The following is a 25316-nucleotide window of genomic DNA, read 5'->3' on the forward strand; positions in this document are numbered from 1 at the left end:
GGATAGCCTCTCAAGTTGGTAGGTCCCAAGCAATTTAGGGCATTAGAGGGTATAAATAACACCTTTAACTCTATTTACAAACCAAGAACGTGTATTGAAATATATTGCTTAACGAGTGGGCTACAACAATCATAGAATATCAGGGTTGGAAGGGACCTCAGGAAGTCATCTAGTCCAACCCCCTGCTCAAAGCAGGGCCAATCCCTGAACAGATTTTTGCCCTGATCCGTAAATGGCCCCCCTCAAGAATTGAGCTCACAACCCTGGGTTTATGAGGCCAATGCTCAAACCACTAGCTGTCCTCCTCCCAATAATCTGTACCAGCATCAGTTTCCAGGTGGATTCAAGGTGTAGCCCCATGTAGAGCACATTACAGTAGCCTAATCTTGAGGCAACAAAAGCATTGATGCCAGGAGCAAGAGGTACAGCTAAAATCACTAAGCTAGATGAAACCATCTTGGACACCGTAAGGAAGATGTCAACATCTCTGCCATCAGTAAGTCCAATAATCGGTCACACCACTCGGCTGGCCAATGAAAGACAATGAAAATGGGTCCAGATGACAGGTTGTAACCCTTAGTTTCCCAAGCAACACCAGTCCAAACTCAAACAGGGCTGGTAAAGTGTGTCTCCAAGCCATTGTCCCATTTCCAGAGGCAGTTCAGTCAGAAACAGCATGATTTTCCTCCATACAAGGTGAGGCTTTCAGATACATTTTATTGTGTGTCTTTGAAAAAGTCGCCCATAAATCCTAGGAATGTTTCCTCATATTTTGTAACTTATAAGCACCAGCAGAAAAATACCAGCGATGTTTGAAAATATGCAGATTTTTTCTGAGCTGGGGAGAATGGTCACATTACATATATTCCACTCAAATACTATTGTGCTGAAAATGTAATTGATTTTGAACACAGGCTTTAGTATGATACTCGATGATGAAACAACGTGATTATTTTGGATTACAGGCAAAGGAGATGCAGCAGATGGTGAAGCTGGAAGCAGAGATGGACCGCAGGCCAGCAACAGTAGTCTAAAACTCCAGCATGCAAACTGAGGCCAGGAAAGCCAGTATCCGTAAAATTCCAACCATCATTGCTGAGGAGGGAAAGCGGGTTTTTTTGCTCTTTTCCCTTCTGTTTAAACAAAATGTAGACACAGACCACCAAGTCTTAAGGTTTTGCATATTCCTTTTTAACACTGAGTACTGAAATTCCCTTATTGAGCAAAACACTATAAAAAGAGGCACATCATATTTTAAAGTCTAGTCCTGTACTCCCTGTTCAGGAAACCTTCCATTCATCTCAATGGGTGTTTTTTCCTGTGTCAGGATTGTAGACGCAGGGCCTTAAAATACAGCACCATGTTTTTTATTTTAACATAAGCTCAGATGGTAACACAATCATAAACAAAACAGCATGCTATTTACCATTTTTATTCTCATGCTTGGTATGTTGCTGTATTAGCAAGATGCTGTGAGCTAGGAGGCACTCAGCAACTCATGGCACCAAGCCTTTTAAATGGATCTGCTACTAAATAATAATTAAAAAAAACATCAGCTTCATCTGAAAGATGTAGTCTCTTTTTTGGTGATCTTTTTCTATTGGACACACATTTTTGAGCTGCAGCAAACTGTAAGCAATTGAAAATTAGCTACAGATATTGGAAAGTACAAATATCAACAGCAGAATTAATACGCTGGGATAACAATGATTTTGCAGGATATTTCCACATTAAAATTATGCCCTCAGCAAGTGCCGTATCAACTTTATCATTCCTGACAGAAGCTAACATCCTGTAAAAGTTGTTGAAATGGTTACCATAGTAGAAATGCATTGTTTGTGCCAAAACTAATCAGTGCTCTAAAGTTAAAGGAATTATGTGTTAGGCACTTTAAGAAAAGTTTACATCATCCATTGCTTGTATAGAAATTGCATTTTGATCCTGTTGCTGCAGATCCCAGATATTATAGTTCATTGTATCTTAAAGATTGTTAAATGACTATTGGCAAAAAGTTTGTAACTGTGAAAATGTAAAAAGTATTTATACACTTTAAATCACAATATTGTAGAAAATCACCTAAATGTTGCCACTGACAAAATTAGTAAACTGAATTACTAGAAATATGTTTGCATGTGATACAATCACCAGTTATGACTTTAATGCCAACCGTATGACCACAGTCATTCTATTAGTCAATAAATGCAGATTAAATGTATGTCACCAAATATTATTTGATTCATTCTGAAGACTTTTAGCATAACAAGACCTATATATATATGTATGTATATGAATTATGTGGGCATTCTTGATACTTCAAGTTCTAGTAAAAAGAAAAGTACATAACTAATTTAATTTTACACACAAATATTTATGCAGATTTTCAGAATTTCATATCAGGAATAACCTTTTTATGTCTGTTAGATATGAAAACAATTTGCTACAGTGTTAATTTGCATGTTCTTAAAGCCTGCTGTAGTTATATTGCAGAACAATGCATGTAAGCATTCTGCTTGGAATTTGCCCATGCTGCCAATACAAAGGAGACTGCATGGAAAACTGGTAGTTTAGAACAAATCAGATTACTGATTTCATTATACTAAGCACCAATTAAGTTGTTGTATATTCTTGTACAAACCAATTCTACATATTCCTATAAACAAATTAAATGAAAAGAGATTGTTATTGTCAGTTCTGAGATGAAACTTTCAACTTCTCTAATAAAAACGTAAAAATAAATACAATACTCAGCGTGATCGATTTATACAAGAGTTTCAAGATATCCCTACTTCAAAATGGAGCACACCATGTGAAGTATCTACCATAAATTCCTGTCAAGGTGCCCATACTATAAACGTATTCATACCACTTATTTGTTGAAGGGATTCTTAGTTCAGTTATTTTAAAGGTTATGAATACTGGACTACATTCATAAAGGGATTTAGGCACATAAATCCCGAATATAGATCCTCATGGACCCTACTCAGCAGGTGCCTAAGGGCTTGTCTACATTACCCGCAGGATGGATGGGCAGCGATCAATCCAGTGGGGGTTGATTTATCACATCTAGACTAGATGCGATAAATCAACCACTGAGCGCTCTCCCGTCAACTCCCAACTCCGGTACTCTACTGGCGCGAGAGGTGCAGGCAGAGTCAACGGGGGAGCATCAGCTGTCAACTCATCGCAGTGAAGACACCGTGGTGAGTAGATCTAAGTATGTCAACTTCAGCTACATGAATCGTAACTTAGATCGATCCCCCCCAGTCTAGACCAGGCCTTAGTTTCTGCTGGTAAAGTCCCATGTGAACCTACATTTCTGCCAATAGGTGATGTTAGTGCTCCAAAGTGTTGTTAAGACTGCCAAGTTGTTAACGCTGCTAGTGCTGCTGTTCTTGGCGCTCCGGTGTTAGCTGCATGAGCAGAGTGTGCAGCATACTGATTCAGCAGACATCAATGTTGTTCATAAAGAAAGACCACAGGCTTGGTTCAGTGGCAAAAGTCCCATAGGACCTACAAATACACTAACACGTACACCTGCGACAATGGTGCCATTTCAATCAGCATAACATGACACTGTCCCCTAGACCAGCGCAAAACTGCCCCTCCTTTGACTCCTCCTTTTACACTTGATATCAACAAGTTACATACTACACTCCAAATGTTGTTAGTTATCATCATAAGCCTTGAACCTGCTAGTTCGAACAAAATATCCTTAGCCATTATCCTGTCAACCCCTCCTCGTCTTTGAAGGGACAGCGTATTCTTGTACATCTCTTTGGAATGCGTTGGCATCGTTACTTGAGAGATCTGTGTGGTTTTTGTATCAGAAAAGATCCACAGGGCTAGTTAGTGTACAGCAGGCTAGGGCGGGGTAGATTCACACTCCAGTTTGCCACAAACTAAACATTTGTGTCAACATGCTCCCAGCCCCCTCTCTTTCTTTGCCAGCTTCATGGGGTTGTGTTACAAATATTTACCAGCTACATCCCAGGATATGACTGTTGTGGAAATTTTCCCTACATGCATAAATGATCATTTGATACGCATTACCATTAGGACTGCAATGCTGGATTTACCACAGTGGCCTTATGTTTGCTTGTATTCATGCTTTAATTCACACCATTCTAGTCAAATCTCTTCTGATGTCATTTTCTGCTATGAAGAGCAGGATATACTGCCACTTCTCTTGGCATGGAACACTTACACTCTTTCTTAGAACTGTCTCTCTCTCAGTTCAGGGCAACTGCACCTGTATCCCCTCTCTATGGTCCAGTATGGACACCCAGCTTCCAGCTCCCCACCCATTGTCTTGCTTGGGTGGAGATGCAGCTCTCCCTTCTGACTGGGGTCTTTTCAGACTGAACAGTTCCCTTACTCTACTGTGATATTCCCCAGCAAGGCAGACTGCCTAATTGGCTAGCATCTGCACTTTGCTTTCTCTTCAGAGACTAGTAACACAATAATCACCAACGGTTACCACACAGTTCTTTCTAAGCAAACACACACATTTGAAGCATTACAGCAAAAATATATTAAAAACAATGCATGCTAATAAGCTTACCAGAGATCACTCCCAACGAGGCTCTGGCGAGGGGCGGTCCTTCAGATGCCACACGGGTTCTTCTGTGGCTTCAAGTTCATAACTCCACTTTGGGTCTTTGAAGAGACTGTGAACAAGCAATCAGCCAGTTAGTGGGTTTCTGCTCAAGGCAGAGAAGGCCTTGTCTACACTACACAGTTTTGTCAACAAAAATCAGTTTTTAATCTATAAAACAGTGGAGGTGCACACTGAAATGCTCCTCCCCCGATGTAATTCCCCTGCTGTGCCGACATAATAAAGCCACCTCGATGAGCGGCACAGAGCTTTTGACAATGTAGTTATAGTGATGCAGCATCAGTGTAGACACCTCATTTACTTATGTCACCCTCCTTGGCTTCCAAGAGGTGTCCCACAATGCCCACCTCTCTGGTCAGCAGTTTGAACTCTGCTGCCCTGAAGATACACAGGTACGCGCCCCTCCCCTGTTTGTTTGCTCAGCATGCAGAGTTCACGCAGCATCTTCTCAGTGGAGCATGCCGGCTTTACACAGCAGACGCACTCCCATGTGGAGTAGGCCAGAGCTGTGGGATCTGCCGAGTATATGGAGAGGAGGCTCTGTGGTCACAATTTCACACCAGCCATAGGAATTTCAGTACATAGTGGCATGCAAGAGAGCAGGGGCGGCTCTAGGCATTTTGCCGCCCCAAGCAAGGCAGGCAGGCTGCCTTTGGCGGCTTGCCTGTGGAGGGTCCGCTGGTCCCGCGGCTTCCCCTGCGGGAGGTCCGCCAAAGCCGCGGGACCAGCAGACCCTCCGCAAGCAAGCCGCCGAAGGCAGCCTGCCTGCTGCCCTTGTGGTGACCAGCAGAGCGCCCCCAGTGGCTTGCCGCCCCAAGCACGCGCTTGGCATGTTGTTGCCTGGAGACACCCCTGCAAGGGAGGACACGACTGGCTTTAGGCCAATTCCCGGGAATCGGGCCCCGCACCTGTGCCTAAGAGGGCCCCATGCTTTAGGTGCCTTTTTTATTTTATTTTTTAACTTACCTGGAACCTGGGGGGGGAGGTGTCCTGGTCTTCAGCGGCGTTTCAACAGTGGGGGGAGTCCGCTCTGGGTCTTCGGCGGCGAGGGGAGTCCGCTCTGGGTCTTCGGCGGCATTTCAGCGGCAAGGGGTCCTTCGGTGCAGACATCCCCGACCCCCCGCCGAAGTACCACTGAAGACCTGGAGCAGACCCTGCCCCCCGCCACCGAAGTGCCGCCGAAGCCCCGGACCGCTGCCAGGTCTTCAAATCGGGCCCCGCAGTTCATAAAGCCGGCCCTGAGAGAGGGGACACACAGAAGTATCATGCTAAAAAATCAAGGAGCTGAGGCAGGCATACCAGAAGGCAAGGGAGGCCAGTTGTCATTCTGCTGCAGCACCGAAGACATGCCCCTTCTATAAAGGGCTGCATGCCATCCTCGGCAGCAATCCCACCACCAAGAGCCCCCGGATACCTCTGATGAGGAAGTGGTGGACGAGGAGGTGGAGCACACGGCAGGGTCTTCTGGTGGCGGAGATGGTCAGGACCTCTTCCATTCCAGAGAGGTCTAGTCTGTCTCAGCACTCCAGGCCTGACGCACAGAATACAGAAGAGAGGTGCTCCGGTAAGTGCTTGTTTTGCTTTCATACAGCACTTTGAAAGGAGATTGGGCTCGTATGTATGGTGTTATATGGTAGAGAAGGGGTAAGGGGCAGAAATTAACAGCAGAGCCTGTCCATCTATGCGGTAGGGCCATGGTGGAAAAGTTTAATATACACGGGTACGTCCCTAGAATCCTCCATAGTGATCTCTAGGAAACTTTCCTGTAGATAGTATCAGAGAGGTAGCTGTGTTAGTCTGGATCTGTAAAAGCAGCAAAGAGTCCTATGGACTAACAGATGTATTGGAGCATGAGCTTTCGTGGGTGAATACCCACTTCATCGGATGCATGTAGTGGAAATTTCCAGAGGCAGGTATAAATATGTAGACAAGAATCAGGCTAGAGATAACGAGGTCAGTTCAATCAGGGAGGATGAGGCCCTCTTCTAGCAGCTGAGGTGTGAACACCAAGGGAGGAGAAACTGCTTTTGTATCCTGTAGATAGTCTGTAGTCCTCTGCCAAAGGTTCCTTGGGAGACCTGCTTTGTTTCTCCCCGCACTGTAGGAAACTTTGCCTCACCACCCAACAATTATTTCCTGCAGGCACCAGAGCAACACATAAGTGAGTGGTATACAGAGCCAGTCTGAAGCCACACACGTGCAGAAGATGCATCCTGGGTTACCCTTTGGAGTGAAATATGGGGTTCGATTACCCTAGCCTGTGGAAAAGGGTACCAAAATTCAGAATAGGCTCCCTAACCATTTATAGTAACTCCCTTCACAAACCTTCCTTTCTCCCTTCTTGCCCATTCTCCCTTGCCCATCCCTCCCTCCCCATGAACTCACCATAACTGGGACTCGTGCTGCCCTGTGTACTAGCCAAGGGACAGCGAGAAAGAGGTGTGTGTAGTTTTTGTGATTCACAGCTGTGAGTGCACTCTCAATACTGTCTCTGTTCATCGTTTCTTTGGCTTCTGCAGATGTGCCCTTCAGAACCCACCAGTGTGGGGGAGTGGAGCGCCTCCATCAGATAAGGCAGAGAACCAGGAGGATATTTCCGCAAAGTGCTTCAGTCAACAGATGCAGCACATAGCAAAACAAGAGCGTGGAGGGAGACAATTAATGAAAGACTCAGGCTGGACAGCCTGGAAAGAACACATGGGCAGGAGTGGATGATAAAGCTCCTGGAGGGCCAGAGAGAGCTGTTCAAGTCCCTCATTAGCCTGCACTCTGAGCACCTCTGTGCATGGCTCCCCATGCAGCCACTACAGAACTCCGATCTATGCCCTCTCCAAACTCCTCAAGTGTTCCCGGTCCCTCCGAGTACCCTGTGCATGTCTCACCTGGGGACTGGTTTTCCCACGGAGCTACACCCAGCTGTGAGAGCCCTAACAGCGAGACTGTTCCTCAATTTCACATCCCTGTTTGACTAGAAGTTTGTGTTTTATCCCATTATTAAACTTGAGTCTCTTGAAATAAAATGAGTCTTTATCTGTGACATACATATATTGCTTAGTGCTAACATTAAAACACAGTGGCTATAGGTAGGAATATTTGCTCCTTGCAATTAATGCTCAGGAAGCAAGCACTACAGGGGTAATTCATGGTAGCACGTAAAAATTGCTTGGCTGAATGCATCACATACAGCAGGGGTCCCCAACCTTTTTCGTCTGGCGCCTGCCAAACGAAGGACCGTGGCAGTGGTCAAGCGTCCGCTGAAATGCCACCGAAATTCGGCAGCGACGCCTCTGGATGACGCCGCTTGTTGGTGACAAGCGGTGTCATCCAGAGGCATCGCTGCCGAAATGCCACAATTTCGGCAGATGCTCGACCGCTGGCCAAGATGCGGGTGCATTTAAATCCCCCCGTGGGCGCCATGGCGCTCGCAGGCACCGCGTTGCAGACCCCTGACATACAGTAACATTACTGGGAATTATTGTCAAAATGCTCCTTCAAAGCCTCCTTGATTTGAGTTGCCTTCAGCTGCACCCCTCTAATTGCCTTTGTATCTGGCTGCTCCAATCAGCAGCCAGCTGATCAGTCTCAACGGTCCACCCCTGATTTGCAAATATTATGGAGAGTAGAGCTGGCCACAATCACCATAGGAATATTTTCCTCACTGGGGTCTAACCAGCCAAAAAGACAGCACCCGCGACCTTATAATCAGCCAAAGGCACATTCAGCACTTCATGAGCCATGGGAGCAAGGAGTAGGTGCGATCTTCAAGAATCACTATGGGCATTTGCACATCCCCCATTGGAATCCTCTGGTCTGGAAATGAAGTTCCAGCGTGCAAGTTTTTATACAGTCTGAAAGATGTCAGCATCATGCATCTTCCCTGGTGACTCTCCACTGATATCAGTGAAACGGCCCCAGTGATCCACCAGCGCCTGCAAGACCATGGAGAATAGCTCTTTTGGTTGATGTACTCCGTCACAAGATGTTTGGGAGCCAAAATAGGGATATGCATTCCATCTATCACCCCACCGCAGTTAGGGAATCCCACTGCCTCAATTATCTCCTGGACATTAATGAGAGTCAAAGTCCTTCGTAGTAGAAGGCGATTTAATGGCCCTACACACTTGCATCGCCGCAGCCCCCAAGGTGGGCTTTCCAACTCCAAACTGATTTGCAACTGACTGGTAGCAGTATGAGGTTGCCAGCTTCCACACACTGATTGCCACTCGCTTTTCCATTGCGAGGGAAGCTGTCATTCCGGTGTCCTTGTGTCGCAGTGCTGGGGTGAGCTCTGCACACAGTTCCAGGAACATGGCTTTGCGCATCCAAAAGTTCTGCAGCCACTGCTCATCATCCCATACCTGCATCACAATGCGATCCCACCACTCAGTGCTTGTTTCCCGAGCCCAGTACCAATGCTCCACCATGGCAAGCTGTCCCGTGAATGACAGCAGCAATCTTGAATTACTTGTTTCCATGGCAGACATCAAGTAACTCTGTTTCACAGCTCATTAAATACTGCAAGACCAGCTACATTGTGTTCAGAATGCTCATCACCAGAATGGTCAGCAGCTCAGGAGCCATGCTGTCAGGCGGAGATGGCAGGCACACAGTTTACAAGGGCTGTTGAAAAACTATGTGAAATGAAGTAGGAAGCCCTTGGAATGATGGGACGGAAAGAACTGCATCATGGGATGGCAAGCACATCCACATGATGCACTGTGATCCATTCCCAGAACTCCCAGTGGCAGAGGGTGGGGAACTGCACTGTGCTAGAACAACAACTGTGGATGCGTTCTGCTAACACAAGGAGCATCGTGTGGACGTGCTCCATCGATGTCATTAAAGTGATTTACGATCATTGACACTGACTACCTTTCCCAGACCTAAAGAAGAGCTCTGTGTAAGCTTAAAAGTGTCTCTCTTTCACTCACAGAAGTTGGTCCAATAAAATATTACCTCACCTACCTTGTCTCTCCAATGTCCTGAGACTATCACAGCTACAACTACACTGCAAATATGAAAACTGATGTCAGATCCTTAAAGACTTTAATAAAGCCAAATTCCAGAAAGCCACAGTACAGAGCCGACATGGAGTCTAGTTGCAACTGTACACACTGGTACTTATAACTAGACTGCTGAAAGACTGATAAAAGGAAACACTTTCACATAGTGCGCAAGTAGCCTATGGAACTCACTTCCACAAAATATCCTGGAAGCTAAGATCCAAAAAAGATTGGACATTTATATGGATAACAAGAACATGCAGTGTTACAATGACAGGGATTAAAAGCAGCAACACCCCCAAAAAATAATTCAAAACAGGTTAATTCCTCATAACTGATGGGATTAGGAAGAAATTTTCCTCATAAACCTGCTGACTCTTAACTTTTCCTGTGCTCTCCTCTGAAGCATTGTTGGAAACAGGATAATAACTTGTATTTATATAGTATCTTGAATATTCAAAGCACCTTGTAATCCTCAAATTACTATTTCCATGATACTGGTAGGGAAACTGAGGCAGAAAGATTAACGGTAAGATTTTCAGAATAGTCTATGGGACCTGACCCCCCCCCATTTTCAAAAGTGACTTAGGGCTAGATTCACAAGGGGAAACCAAAGCTCAGCATTGCAGTGCCTAACTTTTAGGCACCCAATGGAACTCACAAACCCAGATGTAGGTGCCCAGGTTCCCTATACAATACAGGGGTGAGTTAGACACCTTAGAATGGGATCCACAAAAGTCAGCATGCTGAGTGGAGAGCCACCTGATCTAGCCCATAGTCGATGCCAAGGAGAGGGATGTCTCTCAAAGAGAGCTGGGTGCCTAAACTGGAGCAGAAGGGAAATGCTTAGCTCTGCTCGGGATTCACAGCCAGCAATGCTCTCCTGGAGTCAGGTGCATAAGCCATTTCTTGCAAGAAAGGCAATGATAAGCCCAACTCCACACCAAGAGTTGGGGAGCAAGGATGACCTCCCTTATAACCTTTAAGCCAGTGGTTAGGGTACTCCCTGAGGAGATGGGAGACCCCTGTTCAATTCCTCCCTGTGCCTGATGAGAGGATAGGATTTGAAGCTCCCACTGTGCAGATGACTGCCCCAACCACTGGGCTAGGGGATATTCTGATGTGGGTTTCTCTCCTCCTGTCAAAGCTGTTCCACTTTGTGTAAATAATTAAACATGCAGTGGGCCAGAGAGCATGCGAGAATGACTCCATAGCCCAGTGCTTAGGGCACCCACCTAGGAGGTTAGGAGACTGATATTCAAATGCCTCTCCTCATCAGGCATCTGGGAGAAACAAACTGGGGTCTCCCACATTTTGGGTGAGTATCCACATTGGGCTAAAGGTCCTCCTGCTTCCTTCATATTTTTTATAGTCAGGCAAGGTCTCAGCACACTGACTGGATCAAGCCCTGCAGGAAAGATAAGTAGGGCGATGCCTATTTTGAGAATCCTGGTAAGGCTTAGGCAACAGATAGGTGTCTGAGCACCTGCCCAGCAGCAGAAACTTATATGCTTCGGGGACTTTTGCAGCAAATAAATTAGGTGCTTAAGGGATTTAGGTACCTCCAGAGTTAGGTGGCAGCTGAGCAGTGGTTTATGAATGCCAGTGTCACCTACCTCCATTTGTGAACCTGGCCCAAAGCGTCTAAGGTCCTTTTGAAAATGAGACTGAGGTTTCTAGGTAACTTAAAGGGAAATGTTCAAAATCACAGAAGGGATTTTTCCCCAGATCATGTCTGTGGCAGAGCCTGGATTGGAATTTGAGACTTTTTGACTCCCAAGCCTTTGTTCAGTCCATCAGGCTACATTTCCTAACTGGATGGATTCGATGCAAGCAGTTTTAAACCCATACTTAGTATTTATAGACTAGTTAAAGGATGGTGAGCCAGGGTGAGAAAAGAGGGAGTCATAGTCAGTCAACAATGATGACTAGCTCCACAAAAGAAATCAGCTTTGAAGGATGACAGCACCCCCAAAAATATTCACTTCACACAATAAGACCTGTTTAATTCTAGGTGTGTTTAAGTCATTTATTTCTTTGATACTCTGTTCCATATTAAATGTAAATTTGAATATAAGATAATGTATATAACATATACAATTCACAGTTTAGGCTTAAACCAGCATTTTTATTGGCAGGAAATGAATTGTCAATACCTTCTACAATTACCAGAATAACCTATGAAAGGACCTTCTGTTCCTCAACAGCCAAATGATAAATCAGGATCACTTTTTCATAATATTATGTCCTGGGTTCTGAGGAGATAAATAACCTTAGTAAAACTCAAAAAAGGGAACAGAGAAAATTTGAGCCAGCCAGGGGCCTAACTACAGTTTGATCTCACAATAGGGTAAACCTGGAGTAGCTCCATTGGAAATTAATGGACTTCCCCCACTGCAAATCCAGTATAAAGGAAATCAAAATCTGGCCACAACTCTCTAAGAGCACCTGTGTGATTTCCACCAGACATTAGAGAAAATTTCTCCCCAGAGATGAAATGTGGAAGGTGCAATTTCAAGCTCATTGCATTTCTTTTGGGAAAGTATATGAAAATCAGGCTCCAATGAGAGATTAGCTCCAACCTTAACTTGGAAGAGATAACAAGTCCCTCGGGCATATGAAAAAGCAGGAATCACAATGGTAAGGAGATTTAGTTAGAAAGCTCTTGGGAGCAAAAATGCAACCAAAGAATTTATATACACTGAAAACTGTACAAGGCTTGCGTGGAGAAGGAGTGAGAATGGATCCCTGGAGTCATAACTGAGAGAATAAGCAAGAGCTAGTACATGCAAACAAAACTTGAGGCAGTTTCAATAGCAATTTAATTTGTTTAAAGACTGCAGGGACTGGATCTTACCACTAGGACCTGGTGAGGTCCTTGGATACTCAGGGCAGGCGACGAAGGCTATAGAGGAAAGGGATGTCTCGAGAAGATGCATTTCTATATGGGAAAACCCTTTTGTACTCTGTGCCTTATATGCTGTGGGGATTCAAGGGTTATTTGGTGACACTAAAGCTGTTGGTATGACCCCAGAGAACCTCAGCTCCCTGATATGAAATCAACCTGTGATGAGCCAATGACATCACAATAATGGCTGATTGTGCCAAGACCATTGGGCTGGAAACATTCTGTCCCCCAGAGCCCCGTTGCTATGAAGGAGTGGGAGGGTGACTGGGACTGTGCTGATGAGATTGAAGGAATGAGGAGGCAAGGAATGAGATGACTCCACTAACTATGACAATGTGCCATTTACTGGAGAAAGTCCTGGGGTCTCCAAGGGAAGATGGAGGGCCCAAATCAGGACTTGCAGTGACAGCACAAGGTGGGATAGGTTGAGAAATAGTCACCTTTCCAAGCCCCAGACTTGTTCATTTGAATCCCAGGAGAGTTTATGTCTGCAATTGGAAACTGGAGATGGAGAAGCCCTCCAATGAGTCTCATTAACAAAGCCAGTCTCTGCACAATAAGCCAGTGCAGGATATTTCTTTGCAGCGCATTACTGAAGACTTAATTCTACTTTGGATTTAAATGTGCCAGACACTGGGGCTGCCAACTCTTCCCAGGGCTATTTCTCCCACCCCTGGATAGCCGTTGCTGAGGCATTGCCCTATGCACACTTCCTGCAGGGCAGTGCTGGGCTTCTTCAGAAACACCAAGTCTTCCTTGCCTCTTGTTTTTCATGTCATTCTCAGGAACAGATCCAAGGCCCATTGAAGTGAATGGAAATACTCTATTACAGCTGAATTCCAGTCAGCCCTGGGCACTGTTTCACGGATTACCTCATTCTCCCATTTCCAGTCAGTTCCTCGGCACTGCTTGGAAGCAGTTCTAAGATGGTGCCTGCACAGGCTGAGTTCCCTCTTTCTGGGCATTGATTTTTAAGACAAGAGTACCAATGGCTCGATGAGGACAACGAGCAAAGAACCACAATCAATTTGGCAGGGGTAGTTGAGTGCTACTCTGGTAGGCGTTGGGCTGGCAAGAGCTCGGCACCAACAGGTAAGTAGACATTAACCTGAAATGTAACTGAGAATGTAATCTTCTCCCACAGGTAAATGGACAATGATTTAAATAGTGCTGAGAGTGCCATCAGCTCCCACAGGTAAGTGGACAATGACTCACACTCTTACAGACAAGCTGCCAGGGAGCTCAGCTCTCTCAGGCAAGTGGACGATGATTCCCACTGTTACAGACAAGCAGACAAGCAACCAAGCTAAAACTATCCGGTTGCTGGCAAGTCCCTTGCCTCAAGCCAGTCATGTTTATACCAACCAAGATTTCTCTTCAGTGAGATATCATGGGCCCAAGAGAGGAGCTAGGCCAGCCCAGCAGGTTGCAGGATGGAGGGAGCCTACCTTTGTCTCTGTGAGCCACTGGACGATCAGCAATTGACCATGGAGCTGCACTTGAACTGGCAAGGGCAGTAAAGCACCATTCTGCAGGGTTTCGGCAAGCCCAGTTCCAACAGGCAGGGTGCTGGCAAGATCAGTTCTGACAGGCAAAGGGCCCTGACAGGCAGGGGAATGGGTTAAGAACATAAGAATGGTGTGAGAGACTGTACCCCTATATTTATCCTTTTTACAAGACAGTGATCAATTTTGTTCAAGGTATCCCTTGTGAGGCATCATTTGAAAACTCAATCTACTAAACATTGTTGTCCTGGTAAAATGTGTATATCAACATTGTATGTAAAGTTACAAGATTCTACTGTATAACATTGCTATATCATGCTCCAAGCTTAGGAAAACAGGAACAAACCAGTTCCTCAGAAACAAAAGACAACCAACACCTTGGCCAAGTGTCAACAAAGACAAGTAGACCATCACCTACTTAAGCGGCCAGTCTTCGGCAGGAAGAAGGGTGTAAGCAAAAACTTTACTGATTTACAATAGAACACAGACTTGCAGTCACCTGAACCCTGGCTGGAGATAATCCTCAAGGAGGGGAGAATGGTATAACAAGAGAGGACACCTCTCTCCTCCACGTCTCTCTGCTCATGGCAGTAACAATGCCTGAAGTTGCATCTGATGAAGTGGGTTTTAGCCCACGAAAGCTTATGCCCAAATAAATGTATTAGTCTCTAAGGTGCCATAAGTACTCCTCGTTGTTTTTGCTGATACAGACTAACACAGCTACCACTCTGAATGCCTGAAGTAACATTGAACTGGGGGTAGGGGTCCCAACCAGTAAGGACTGCAAAGAGCATCTGGTGAGAAAAAGCTTTCATTTGGAGCCATTTTGTTTGCTACGTTTGGTATTTGTTTGCATTTTATCTTTCTATTTTCTTTGTGACCAATTCTGACTTTTGTTCCTCATTACTTGTAATCTCTTAAAATCTATCTTCTATTGTTAATAAACTTGTTTTACTGTTTTATCTAAACTAGTGTGTTTGGTTTGAAGTGTTTGGGGGAAACTCCACTTGAAATAACAAGGTTTCTGCACATCATTTTCCACTGATGAAATGACAGACTTTATATGAGCTTGCATTGTCCAGTAGAGAGCTGGGTAGTACTAGATGCACATTCTATGGGGAAGCTCTGGGACTGGGAGTGTGGTGGTGATGTTGTCCTCTATGTAATTCATGAGTGGCTGGCCAGAGCATTCATGGAATTCAGCTGGGAGTGACTTTCCCTGCTAGTGTAAAAGGCACCCTAGATTGGAGAATTGAGGGGACACAGCTGTTCAACAGTCCACATTGTACCCTGGGAAATTCACAAATGGCCATACATACTGGGTCAAACCAAAGGTCCATCGAGCCCAGTAGTCTGTATTCTGACAATGGCCGGTGCCAGATGCTTCAGAGGCAACAAACAAGGCAATTTTGAGGGATCCATCCCGTCATCCAGTCCCAGCATCTGGCAGTCACATGTTCTGGGGCACCCAGAACATGGTGTTGCATCCTCGACCCTCTTGGCTAATAGCCATTGATTGTGAATTCTCCATGAATGTATCTAATTCTTATATAGTAGAGTTATCTTTCAATCCCTTTCCTAATGGTTTCTAACATTGTTCGGTTTTTTGACTGACGCTGCACATTGAGTGGATGTTTTCAGAGAACTATCCACAATGATACCAAGATCCCGTTCTTCAGTGGTAATAGCTAATTTAGACCTCATCTTTTTGTATGTATAGTTGGCATTATGTTTTCCAATGTGCATTAGTTTGTATTTATCAACACTGAATTTAATCTGCCATTTTGTTGCCCAGTCACCCAGTTTTGTGAGATCCCTTTATAACACTTGGCAGTCAGCTTTGGACTTAACTATTTTGAGTAATTTTGTATCATCTGCAAACTTTGCCACCTCGCTGTTTAATCCCTTTTCCGGCTCATTTATGAATTTGTTGAATAGCACTGGTCCCCCAGTACAGACCCTACTCTTTACCTTTCTCCACTGTGAAAACTGACCATTTATTCCCACCCTTTGTTTCCTAACTTCTAACCAGTTACTGATTCATGAGAGCCCTTCCCTCTCCTCCCGTGACTGTTGACTTTGCTTAAGAGCATTTGGGTCTTCTCCAATAAAACGTTTAATCCTCATTACAACAAATAAATCCTTTTTCCTAATTATCAGTTCTTCCCCCAGGCAAATAATGCTACTCCCTCCCCAAAACCAATTCAGACCTTACACAGATAGGTTTGCATTTTCTCCCATTGTTATAGACAGACTGCGGGTGAGCTCAGCTTACATGGGTAAGCAGACAATGTCTTCAACTGTTATGCACAAGCTTTCTGTGAGCTCAGCTCCTACAGACAACTACACGTTGACTTGCAGTGATGCTGAGAGTCCAATCAGCTCCATCAGGTAAGTGGACAATGATTCCAGCTTTTATAGACAGGCTGGCAGCGAGCTCAGCTCCCACAGATAAATGAACATTGATTTGAAATGTTACTGACAATGTAATCCTTTCCCACAGGTAAATGCACAACGACTGAAATCACCTTGACAGTGCAATCAGTGGACAAGACTCTCACTCTTTTAGACAGGCTGCCCGGGGAACTCAGCTCCCATGGCAAATGGACAGTGGTCTCCGCTGTTATGGATAAATGCTGAAACCAGGCAGTTGCTGGCAAGCCCCCTGCCTCAAGCCAACAGCCAGTGATGTTTACATTGACCAGGATTTCTCTGCAGTTAAATGCCATGAGCCCACAACAGGAGCTGGGCCAGCCTGGCAGGCACAGGACTGAGCGTGTCTTTGTCTCTACGAGCCATGGGATGATCAGCAACCGACTATGGAGGAAGCCACACTCAGGTTGGCAAGGGTGGTTCCAGCAAGCCCAGTTCCAACAGGCAGGGGAACAAGTTCTGCCCCAATAAATCATTTAATCCTCCTCCCCACAAAGAAATCATTGGCCCTACAATTCAATTCTTCACTTAAATGAATTAATGCTGCTCCCTCCCCAAACCAACAGGTAAATTGACATTTTCCCCTCCCCCCCTCGTTGTTACAGACAGGCTGCCTGGGAGCTCAGCTCCCACGGCAAGTGGATCTGCATCTGGCTCTCCTATTTAATGGATGAGCTGCCGGTGAGCTCCCCTCCTGTGGGCCAGCAGGCAACGATCCCCACTGTTCCGTATAACTGAGCAAGGAACCCTGCCAAAACTGGCCATTTGCTGGCGAGTCGCCCGCCTCAAGTCACCAGCCAGTGACTTTACACCAAAACCAAGATTGTTCTTCAGCAAGCTGCTGTGGGCCCACAACAGCAGCTGGGCCCGCACATGGGGGCACCTGACTTTGTGTCTATAGCCATGGGACAATTGGTGATGGACTATGCACCTAGCTCAAAATGGCAGGGGCGGTCAAGCATGGCTCTGGTGGGTAGGATTCCAGCAAGCCCAGTTCCATCAAACAGGGAATGAGTTCTGTCCAGGTACAAGGCTTAATCCTCCTCCTCAAATAAATCATCTGCTGTAAAAAGTAGTTCTTCCCCTAAGTCAATTAATTATACCCCTCTGCTCAAAACAACTCACACCTCATGCAGCTAAATGGACAATGACTCCAATTGTTACAAACAGGTGGACAGGGAGCTCAGCTCCCACAGGCAGGTTGGATACTGACTTGTAATATTACTGATTTTGTAATCCTCTCCCACAGGTAAAAGGAAAATGAATATATGCTGACAGTGCAATCAGCTCCTACAGATAAATGGCCATTGACTCCCAGTGTTGCAGTCAGGCTGCCAATGAATTCCACTTTCACAGGTTAATGGATAATGATCCCACTGTCACAGACGGGTTTCTGATGAGTCTGATTCACTGTCAGGGGTGCTGGAACTATGGGTGCGGGGGCGTGACAGCACCCCCTGGCTTGAAGTGGTAACAACAACCAAATACATGGTTTCCGTTTTCAGCACCCCCACTATACAAATTGTTCCAATGCACCTGTTCACCATGCCTAGGGTTACCACATAGCAACTGTGAAAAAACGGGACGGGGGTTGAGGGTAATAGGAGCCTATATAAGAAAAAGTCCCAAAAAACGGGACTCTCCCTTTAAAAACATGACATCTGGTCACCCTATTGCCTCAAGCCAGTGACATTTACACCAACCAAAGGTGTCCTCCCTTTCAAATCAGTTTCCTGAGGTTCAAGGGCTGACATCTAGCAGTTAGTTACTGCTCACAGGAGCTCTGTGAAATGCTCCTCATCTCCCCGGGAAGTACAGGTCTGTTGCAACTTATGCGCATTTAACATGCGCGATTTCAGCTTTACGCTGTAGGGCCGGAGTTGGGGGGCGTGGCCTCAAGTTGAAGAGGCGTGGCCTCAAGATTTAAAGGCCCTGGGGCACCAGCTGTGGCTGGGAGTCCCCGGGCCTTTAAATCACCCAGGGGGCTCCCAGCTGCAGAGGTGGCTGGTAGCCTCTGAGGTGAACTAAAGGGCCCGAGGCTCCAGCCACTGTGGAGCTCCAGGCCCTTTAAATGCCAGCCTCAGCCCGGCGGCCGAAGCTGCGGGCAGGATTTAAGGGCTCCTCTGGGCTCCCCACCACAGCGGGAAGCCCAGTGGAGCCCTTTAAATCCCGCCCGCAGCTCCGGCCGCCGGAGCTGCGGGCAGGATTTAAAGGGCTTGGGGATGTAATTTTGAGTATACACGGTTTTTGCTTTATGCACTAACCGCGGAACAGAACCCCCGCATAAGATAAGACTTGCCTGTACCTGTAGCCAGGCAGAGATCATTAGTGACCTAGGATGATATAGTGGCTAGAGCCCCGGTTCAAAGGATTTCAAGGATGAGATTCAGAAGGGCGGCGGGTCTGTCTGGTCCAGTTCAGGAGTGGGTGAAATGGAATCAGGGAGCAGAGACCCATTTTGAAGGGATAGTGGATCTTGTTGGGAGTGGGGAGGCACTGTGTCCATCAGGGAGTAAAGGGAAGAACTGAAAAGGTGGAGCCAGTCTAGTATGTTTTGGAAGAGGAGTCGAGAAGGGACAAGAAGTCTGGGGGGATTGGAGAAAATGGGGAGTGGAGCTAGTGGTGAGGATCCTGTGCAAGGAGGTCATAGGCAGGTCAGATTCACATTGACTGATGCATTTTTCCTTTTTATGTTTTTCTTCAGCAAAATTCCATGGACTCACAACAGCAGCTGGCCACCCAGCAGGCACAAGAGGGAGCCATAAAAGAGGGATCTATAAAATGGATGCCACCTCCTGGAGGAAGACAGAGAGATCGATGGTGTCTTTTGGGGACTAGGCAAGGCTGTCTAGACAGAGGAAGAGGAGCGAGCAAGGGGCAATGTCTGCCCTGCACCAAAGTCAACCCCCGGAGAAAATTCATGTAGTAGTTGGGACCGTCTCCTCATTCCAAAAACCTTTAGGGAACTACAGGAGAACTAACGTCCAAACCAAACTGTCACAATGGTGCTCAGCAACTTTTGAGAACTCCCAACTGAAACTTTGTCTCTGTGGTCACTGCAGCACCAAATCCCAGCTCCTCATGCCAAAAAAAAAAAAAAAAAAAAAATGCAATACTTTGAATATTAAAGCTACTTCCTAAAACAGTTTTCTCTTCAAATACCGGCACATCTGTTCCTGTTCAACCTGAACTCTCCCCTTTGGCAGGTATGTGTTAATTTTTCATCTCAGTATCTCAGAGGCACGTGTACCTAAGGTGGCAGAGGGTTGATGTTAACTGTGTTGTTTAACCTAAAATTCTCATGTTACATAAGGGAACAAATAAAACCTAATTGGGCCATTGTTCACTTTTCTATACAACTGTCTTAACACGATGTGTCCATTTCATCCAGAATGTATAGACCCCCTACCCCAGGATATATGCGAGTCTGGCATTATATAAATGATTTACCCACATACCTGAGCTCTTTTACCTCTTTGGGGGAGCTGGTAAAATTTCTGAGAATCCCATTTCTCTCTTCTCTTCATTCTTCTCTTCCCCCCCCCCCTTGTAAGCTGTGGCCCGGCCCAGCCTGTGTGGAACTGAACTCTCCCTTCTGCACTATGGCTTTTGCTCACCCTGTGGGCCGCTTACTGCCCTGACCACCTCCTTTGGGTGCCCGGCTCCTACTCTGCCCCTCCCCCCCGTTCCTCTGGGGCTTCCTGCCCCCCCAGTTCCTCTGGGGCTTCTCTCCCCTCCATTGCTTGGGGGCTTCCCCTCCTCCTTCCTGCCCCCCCGTTCCTCTGGGGCTTCTCTCCCCCTTCCTGCCCCCGGTCCTCTGGGGCTTCTCTCCCCCCCTTCCTGCCCCCCCGTTCCTCTGGGGCTTCTCTCCCCCCCTTCCTGCCCCCCCGTTCCTCTGGGGCTTCCCCTCCCCCTTCCTGCCCCCCCCCGTTCCTCTGGGGGTGCCCCTCCTCCTTCCTGCCCCCCCCCCGTTCCTCTGGGGCTTCCCCTCCTCCTTCCTGCCCCCCCCCCGTTCCTCTGGGGCTTCCTCCTCCTTCCTGCCCCCGTTCCTCTGGGGCTTCCTCCTCATCCCCCTTCCTGTCCCCGCCCCCCCGTTCCTCTGGGGCTTCCCCCTGTAGCCCCGGGGTTGCCCCCGTAGCCCGGGCGGGGCTGCGCCGCAGCGAGGGAGGCTCCAGGGCAGAGCAAGCCCCGGGCCCTGTCGCGCACGCGCCGCCCCGGGGCGGAGGCCACGCGCCGGTGCCCCGGGGGCTGCCCTGCTCCCCCCGCCGCGGCCGTTGCTGAGCGAGTCGTTCCGATTTCACTCGCCCCGGGTCCCTGGGGGCCGCGCCCGCACAATGGGCGGGTTCCCACCGGCATTAAACAACCCCCTGCAAGCTTCAACTCCGCCCCGCCGCCGTCAGTGCAGCGGGAGCCTCCTTACCGCGCTGCCGGGCCCCGAAACCGCCTCTGCTGCGAGCCCGGAGAGCCCGGCTCTCTCAGCGGCACGTCAATGTGCCAAATCCCTTGTGAGCCTCCGTGTCTGTTCTGTGCAATTTCCACCCCTTCCCAGCCCCAACAATGGCCTTAAATTCTCCCCCCTTCAATCTGCGCCTATGCACCAGCCGCCTGCTGTTCCGTCAAACAGCCCCAGCACAGAATAGCAGGGTTGGAAGGGACCTCATTGAGTCCAACCCCCTGCTCAAAGCAGGACCAAGCCCCAACTAAATCCCCAAAGGGCCCCCTCAAGGATTGAACTCACACCCCTGGGTTGAGGGGGCCAATGCGCAAACCACTGAGCATCTCAGGTGTCACTAAATTCCCAAATGTTTTAATTTTGGCCTTTCTGTATTGTTAAACGGACGGGGGATGGGGGAGGCAGGACAGTCCCCTGCATGGCTCCAGAGAGGGGTTGCTGCTAGCACAGCTAACATTTCAGAAAATAGATGTCTGCTTGCTGGCAAATGCGGAGTCCTGGGGCTGGTCCACGCACCGTTATTGTACTGAGTTGACTAAATCGGTTTAGAACTTCCCCCCGGCCGCATTTATACAGACGTGGACGTATCTATAGTTTAAGGTTTAGGTAGAAGTGAGCTATTCCGATGTTATCGCTTTATACCAGGAAAACTGCATCTAGTCTAGGGGTTTGCACCAATTGAACTCTTCTTTTGTAAACTGATCTAACTAAATCAATGTAAAGTGTGTGTGTAGAGAAGCTCTGAGTGAAAATACCACCTTGTGTGCCCTAATTTTCTGTATTTGTATAGTCTGGCCTAAGTCTCCCGTGCCTCGCATTTTCAATAACCGTGTACACAGTGCTGAATTTGTAATGAAAGAGCTGCCAGGGCTCAAGCAATTTTTTTTTAAACTTCCCTAACTGACAGCACCTGCCTGCACCTCTCGGTTCGGGCTGACAACTACCAAGCCTGGAGGTTTATCCCTGGCACAAAATAAGCCCTGCATTTACACCAGGGCAAAGACACTACCCAATCCGATGGGTGGCATTTTACACCCATTGAGTCACTTACCCCTGCTAGAAAAGTGAGTGCCAATCAGAACAGAACGGCTAATGGTCCATCTAGCCCAGCGTCCTGTCTTCTCACGGGGTAGTGCAATGGCACTTGCTTTGCACACGTTTAAATAATTACACAAGACAAAGGAGCGGAGGCTGAAAGCCATGTTATATTCTTCTATGATGCCTTCTAAAGTAGCTGTTAGAGGCAAAGGAGCCTCGCCTCTTCAGTTCCAGTCCATCAAACAATTATATGAATCAGCAATTTCTTTACATGAAGGGTCTCACCAGAAATATTAAAATATTTTAAAACAGTTTGACAAATTGGTAAAGAAGGATCCTGCCATTAAAACACACCTGTGGTGTTCCCTCGCGTTGCATTATCACCAAGGGGAATAATTGAAAACAGTTTCCCCCGTTTTGGTGCATTGCCTGTTGTATCTTGTGAAGTATGACTTGCATCATCCAACTGCCGCCTTTTTTTTTTAAGGGATCAATGATCAGTTAATAGGAGAGACTTTAAAAAACAGTTATCTGAGCTTTGAGCGGAATGCTGCGTGGCTTTAGCTAAACTAATTTTTAGTTTGGCAATACAGGCACAATTCCGTTTTCTATTCTTCATCCAGTCAGAACGGAAGGCTGCTACTATGAAACAAGGATGCAGCCAGCTGTGCCCTGAACCTTACACTAAAGCAGCACATGGCCAAAGCTGAAGGGTTTTTTCTTTACCGTGTCTAGTCTGACAGTACCTGGAGATTTCAGTTCCACTTCATCAAGTTTGGAAATGAGACTGTAAATCACGTTCACCTTTCAGTCAGTGACAGACACCCTTGGTCCTCTAAACTACTCGATCTGGCAACTGCTAACTCATCTGGAGAGGCGTTGTGCTGTTCTCTACCCGCCTACAGACCTAAACATGAGTTTGGAAATAAAATAGAAGCTAGAAGAAGCTGGGTGCTAATTAAACACTGAAGACAGCAGTAAAAACTCCGAAAGTCACACACCACAAACTCACCGAGGAAACATTGTTTTATACACTCGGGTCATTTTCACTATGAGGTTGCTAAGTTTTGTCCTCAAATCATTTACCTGCTGATACAAATAATATGTGTAAATCTTCAATCATTGCTAACCCACATCCCAACCAGTGACAACTCTCATGGGCAGGGTCTGTCGCCTAAGAATGGTGCTAGGAAAAAAATGCCAGAATATTTTCATTAAAGGAGACATATACCAAAGAAGGAAAGCAATTTTAAAACAGCGACAGCAGCTCGGTTATTTTAATACCTGATTTTATTTTTTACAAGCTTTTCCTTGTAGAGGGAAAAAATCTCTTCCCCACCCCCCCACGTACAGTAATGGATAAGGAAATGGAAACGCCACAATATGAAGAAAAAGGACCCAGACCTGAAAGCTTTTCTCTCCCACCTTGTCTCTGTAAGGATAAATAAGGCATTGAGGAGGTATTAGTGTATGGATCAAAAATGGCCCATAATAGGTTTCTATACTAAACCCCCAAACTCCTAACACTAATTCATCGCAGACATCTTCTGGGAAACATAAATTAATAGAGATGGCAATGGGAGACTGTATTATAACACTGAAAATAAGTTACACTATAAAACATTTCACTGTGATTGCCAAAAGAAGACAACGATCAACGCAAAGCATCTGATGCTGTTTCAGCTCTTATCAAATTGCCTTGCAGTATTTTGTAGAAATATAGCTAACATGTTTGTGTTGATTTTACAAAATCTTCTGTGCGGACACTTAGTTGCTAATATTATTTGTTTGTATTTACTTGGACTATAACCAATAAAATGTGTTTATATGTTTGACCTTGTGTTGAAAATGACACTGCAGCGAGGAGCTTTAGCGCTCTGAGGAGCAGCAGAAGAAATATATTAAATGTAGATCGCCCGCCCAAACCAGCCACCCTTAATCCACACATCTGGAATCAGAAAATGTTGTTTATTAACAGCGAAAACCAGGAAACATTTAGAGTATGTCTAATTCTCCAGCTGGGAAACCTGCTACATCTGCTCAAATGGAGCAGAGGCAAATGTCTGCCGTCTTTGCATTCAAAAAACCAAACCACCACCGTTCTGTAGCTTCTGAAATAACCAACACTGGAAATTCAGAAATATTGAGCCTTAATCATGCGGAGCTATTTCTGACCTCCCCGCTGACGTGAGGGAATTTCAGAGGGTTGTTTTTGGTACAGAAGCACAGCGCCTATAAGAGCTGCCTGGGTAGTCTGGGTTCCTGAATCTGGGTTATACCGACTCCAGCCTCAAGATTACTGGGCAACCCAAGTTGAATTTGCTGGTTCTTTAATTAGGAGGCTTCCTAATTATTGATTATCACCATCTTCAGCCAGTTTATGGCGATTTTCACTGGCCGGAAGCATTCCCCGTCAGAACTCACAGGGAGAATTCTGGCCCTATTGAAATCTAGGCAGGGGCCGGTTCCCATTGACTTCAATGGGGTTAAGAATTCATTCACATTTTTCAGAGGGCTGGACACGGGGGCTACGCTTTCCTCAATGGAGGCTTCTATTTACAAGTGGATAGGAAGGGGTAGGCCCCAGCTGGGGAAGAAGGGATATTTTAATGGGTAATAACACTGAATTCCAGTTTAGCGCTTCACCAGAGCAAAGTGTCTTGCCATAAACGCTGGAGAGGCGGCTCGGAGGGACAGGCCATTGAATAGACAAGCTTTTAATCTGCTTGTCTTTATTAGTACAGTATTTTGATCCTTTTCCTGAGTGCAACCACCAGCAGCTCCTCTCCCGCCTTAAACAAGACTCCTCTGCCTTCAGGTGTCTCTCTAATCTGCAAAACTCCGCTCTACATTGCCAGTTGCGTACCCAGGGCCAGTGTAAACGGCAAGAAGTGTATTCGCAGTGAGGGCTCCCGACTCGAGGCTGGGTGCTCTGTGAAGTCTCTTAGCCCGGATGCTCCCTTACCCTTTGACGCACCGTTTTAAACCACGCAGGTGCTGGTGAAATAATTTCCTCGGGGTTGGCCATTTCTAGAGCCTGTTTGGTAAATAGGAGGCGTTTATTTCCCCAGCGGTCTAATCTCCCTGGCTGGAAAAGACAAGCGAGGCCATTGCTTTACCGATTCCAGTGCCGCTTCTTATTCCTGGTTCACGTCCCTGACATACGTTAGACACAGAAGGGGCGTGGGGCAATCTCTTGGCGTGGAGCAAATTCTGCTGGTGATAGAGACAAGCTTTCCAGCTACCCAGGGCTCGTCTTCAGGGATCTGTGGGACCTGGGAAGTCAATAAACAGAAGTGGGGCCAATAAAAAGATATTAGCTCACCCCCCTTGTCTCTGTAATAGCCTGGGGCCAACAGGG

General features: G+C 46.6%; 1 protein-coding gene and 2 long non-coding RNA genes across 9 annotated transcripts in view; 2 read left to right on the top strand and 1 right to left on the bottom strand.

Moving 5' to 3' along the window:
• PLCB4 (phospholipase C beta 4) overlaps positions 1–2669 on the top strand; it is a 407328-nt gene extending 404659 nt beyond the window's left edge. For both annotated transcript variants that reach the window (XM_039530679.1, XM_039530678.1), the window contains one exon: positions 966–2669. In XM_039530679.1, coding sequence (XP_039386613.1) covers positions 966–1054 — 89 coding nt within the window. In that variant the 3' untranslated portion in view covers positions 1055–2669. The remainder of the gene's footprint in view (positions 1–965) is intronic.
• Positions 1000–22037, bottom strand: LOC120401083. 2 transcript variants are annotated; one of them, XR_005596278.1, is made up of 5 exons: positions 21969–22037; positions 6030–6146; positions 5582–5853; positions 4562–4667; positions 1000–1133 (listed from the first exon to the last, which is right to left on the bottom strand). It is a non-coding gene; the product is annotated as an uncharacterized LOC120401083 (long non-coding RNA). The 2 variants fall into 2 exon arrangements; XR_005596277.1 differs by lacking the exon at positions 21969–22037 and adding an exon at positions 20885–20988.
• LOC120401081 lies at positions 12772–17731 on the top strand. Of its 5 annotated transcripts, none has more exons than XR_005596271.1 (5): positions 12772–13721; positions 14357–14828; positions 16281–16422; positions 16535–16870; positions 17714–17731. It is a non-coding gene; the product is annotated as an uncharacterized LOC120401081 (long non-coding RNA). The 5 variants fall into 5 exon arrangements; XR_005596274.1 differs by lacking the exon at positions 17714–17731 and having other exon boundaries at positions 12772–12941; positions 13312–13721; positions 16535–17532; XR_005596273.1 differs by lacking the exon at positions 17714–17731 and having other exon boundaries at positions 14227–14828; positions 16535–17532.
• Positions 22038–25316: the final 3279 nt, after the last annotated feature.

The sequence above is a fragment of the Mauremys reevesii genome, linkage group 3 (assembly GCF_016161935.1).
Source record: "Mauremys reevesii isolate NIE-2019 linkage group 3, ASM1616193v1, whole genome shotgun sequence".
NCBI classification, from domain to species: Eukaryota; Metazoa; Chordata; order Testudines; family Geoemydidae; genus Mauremys; species Mauremys reevesii.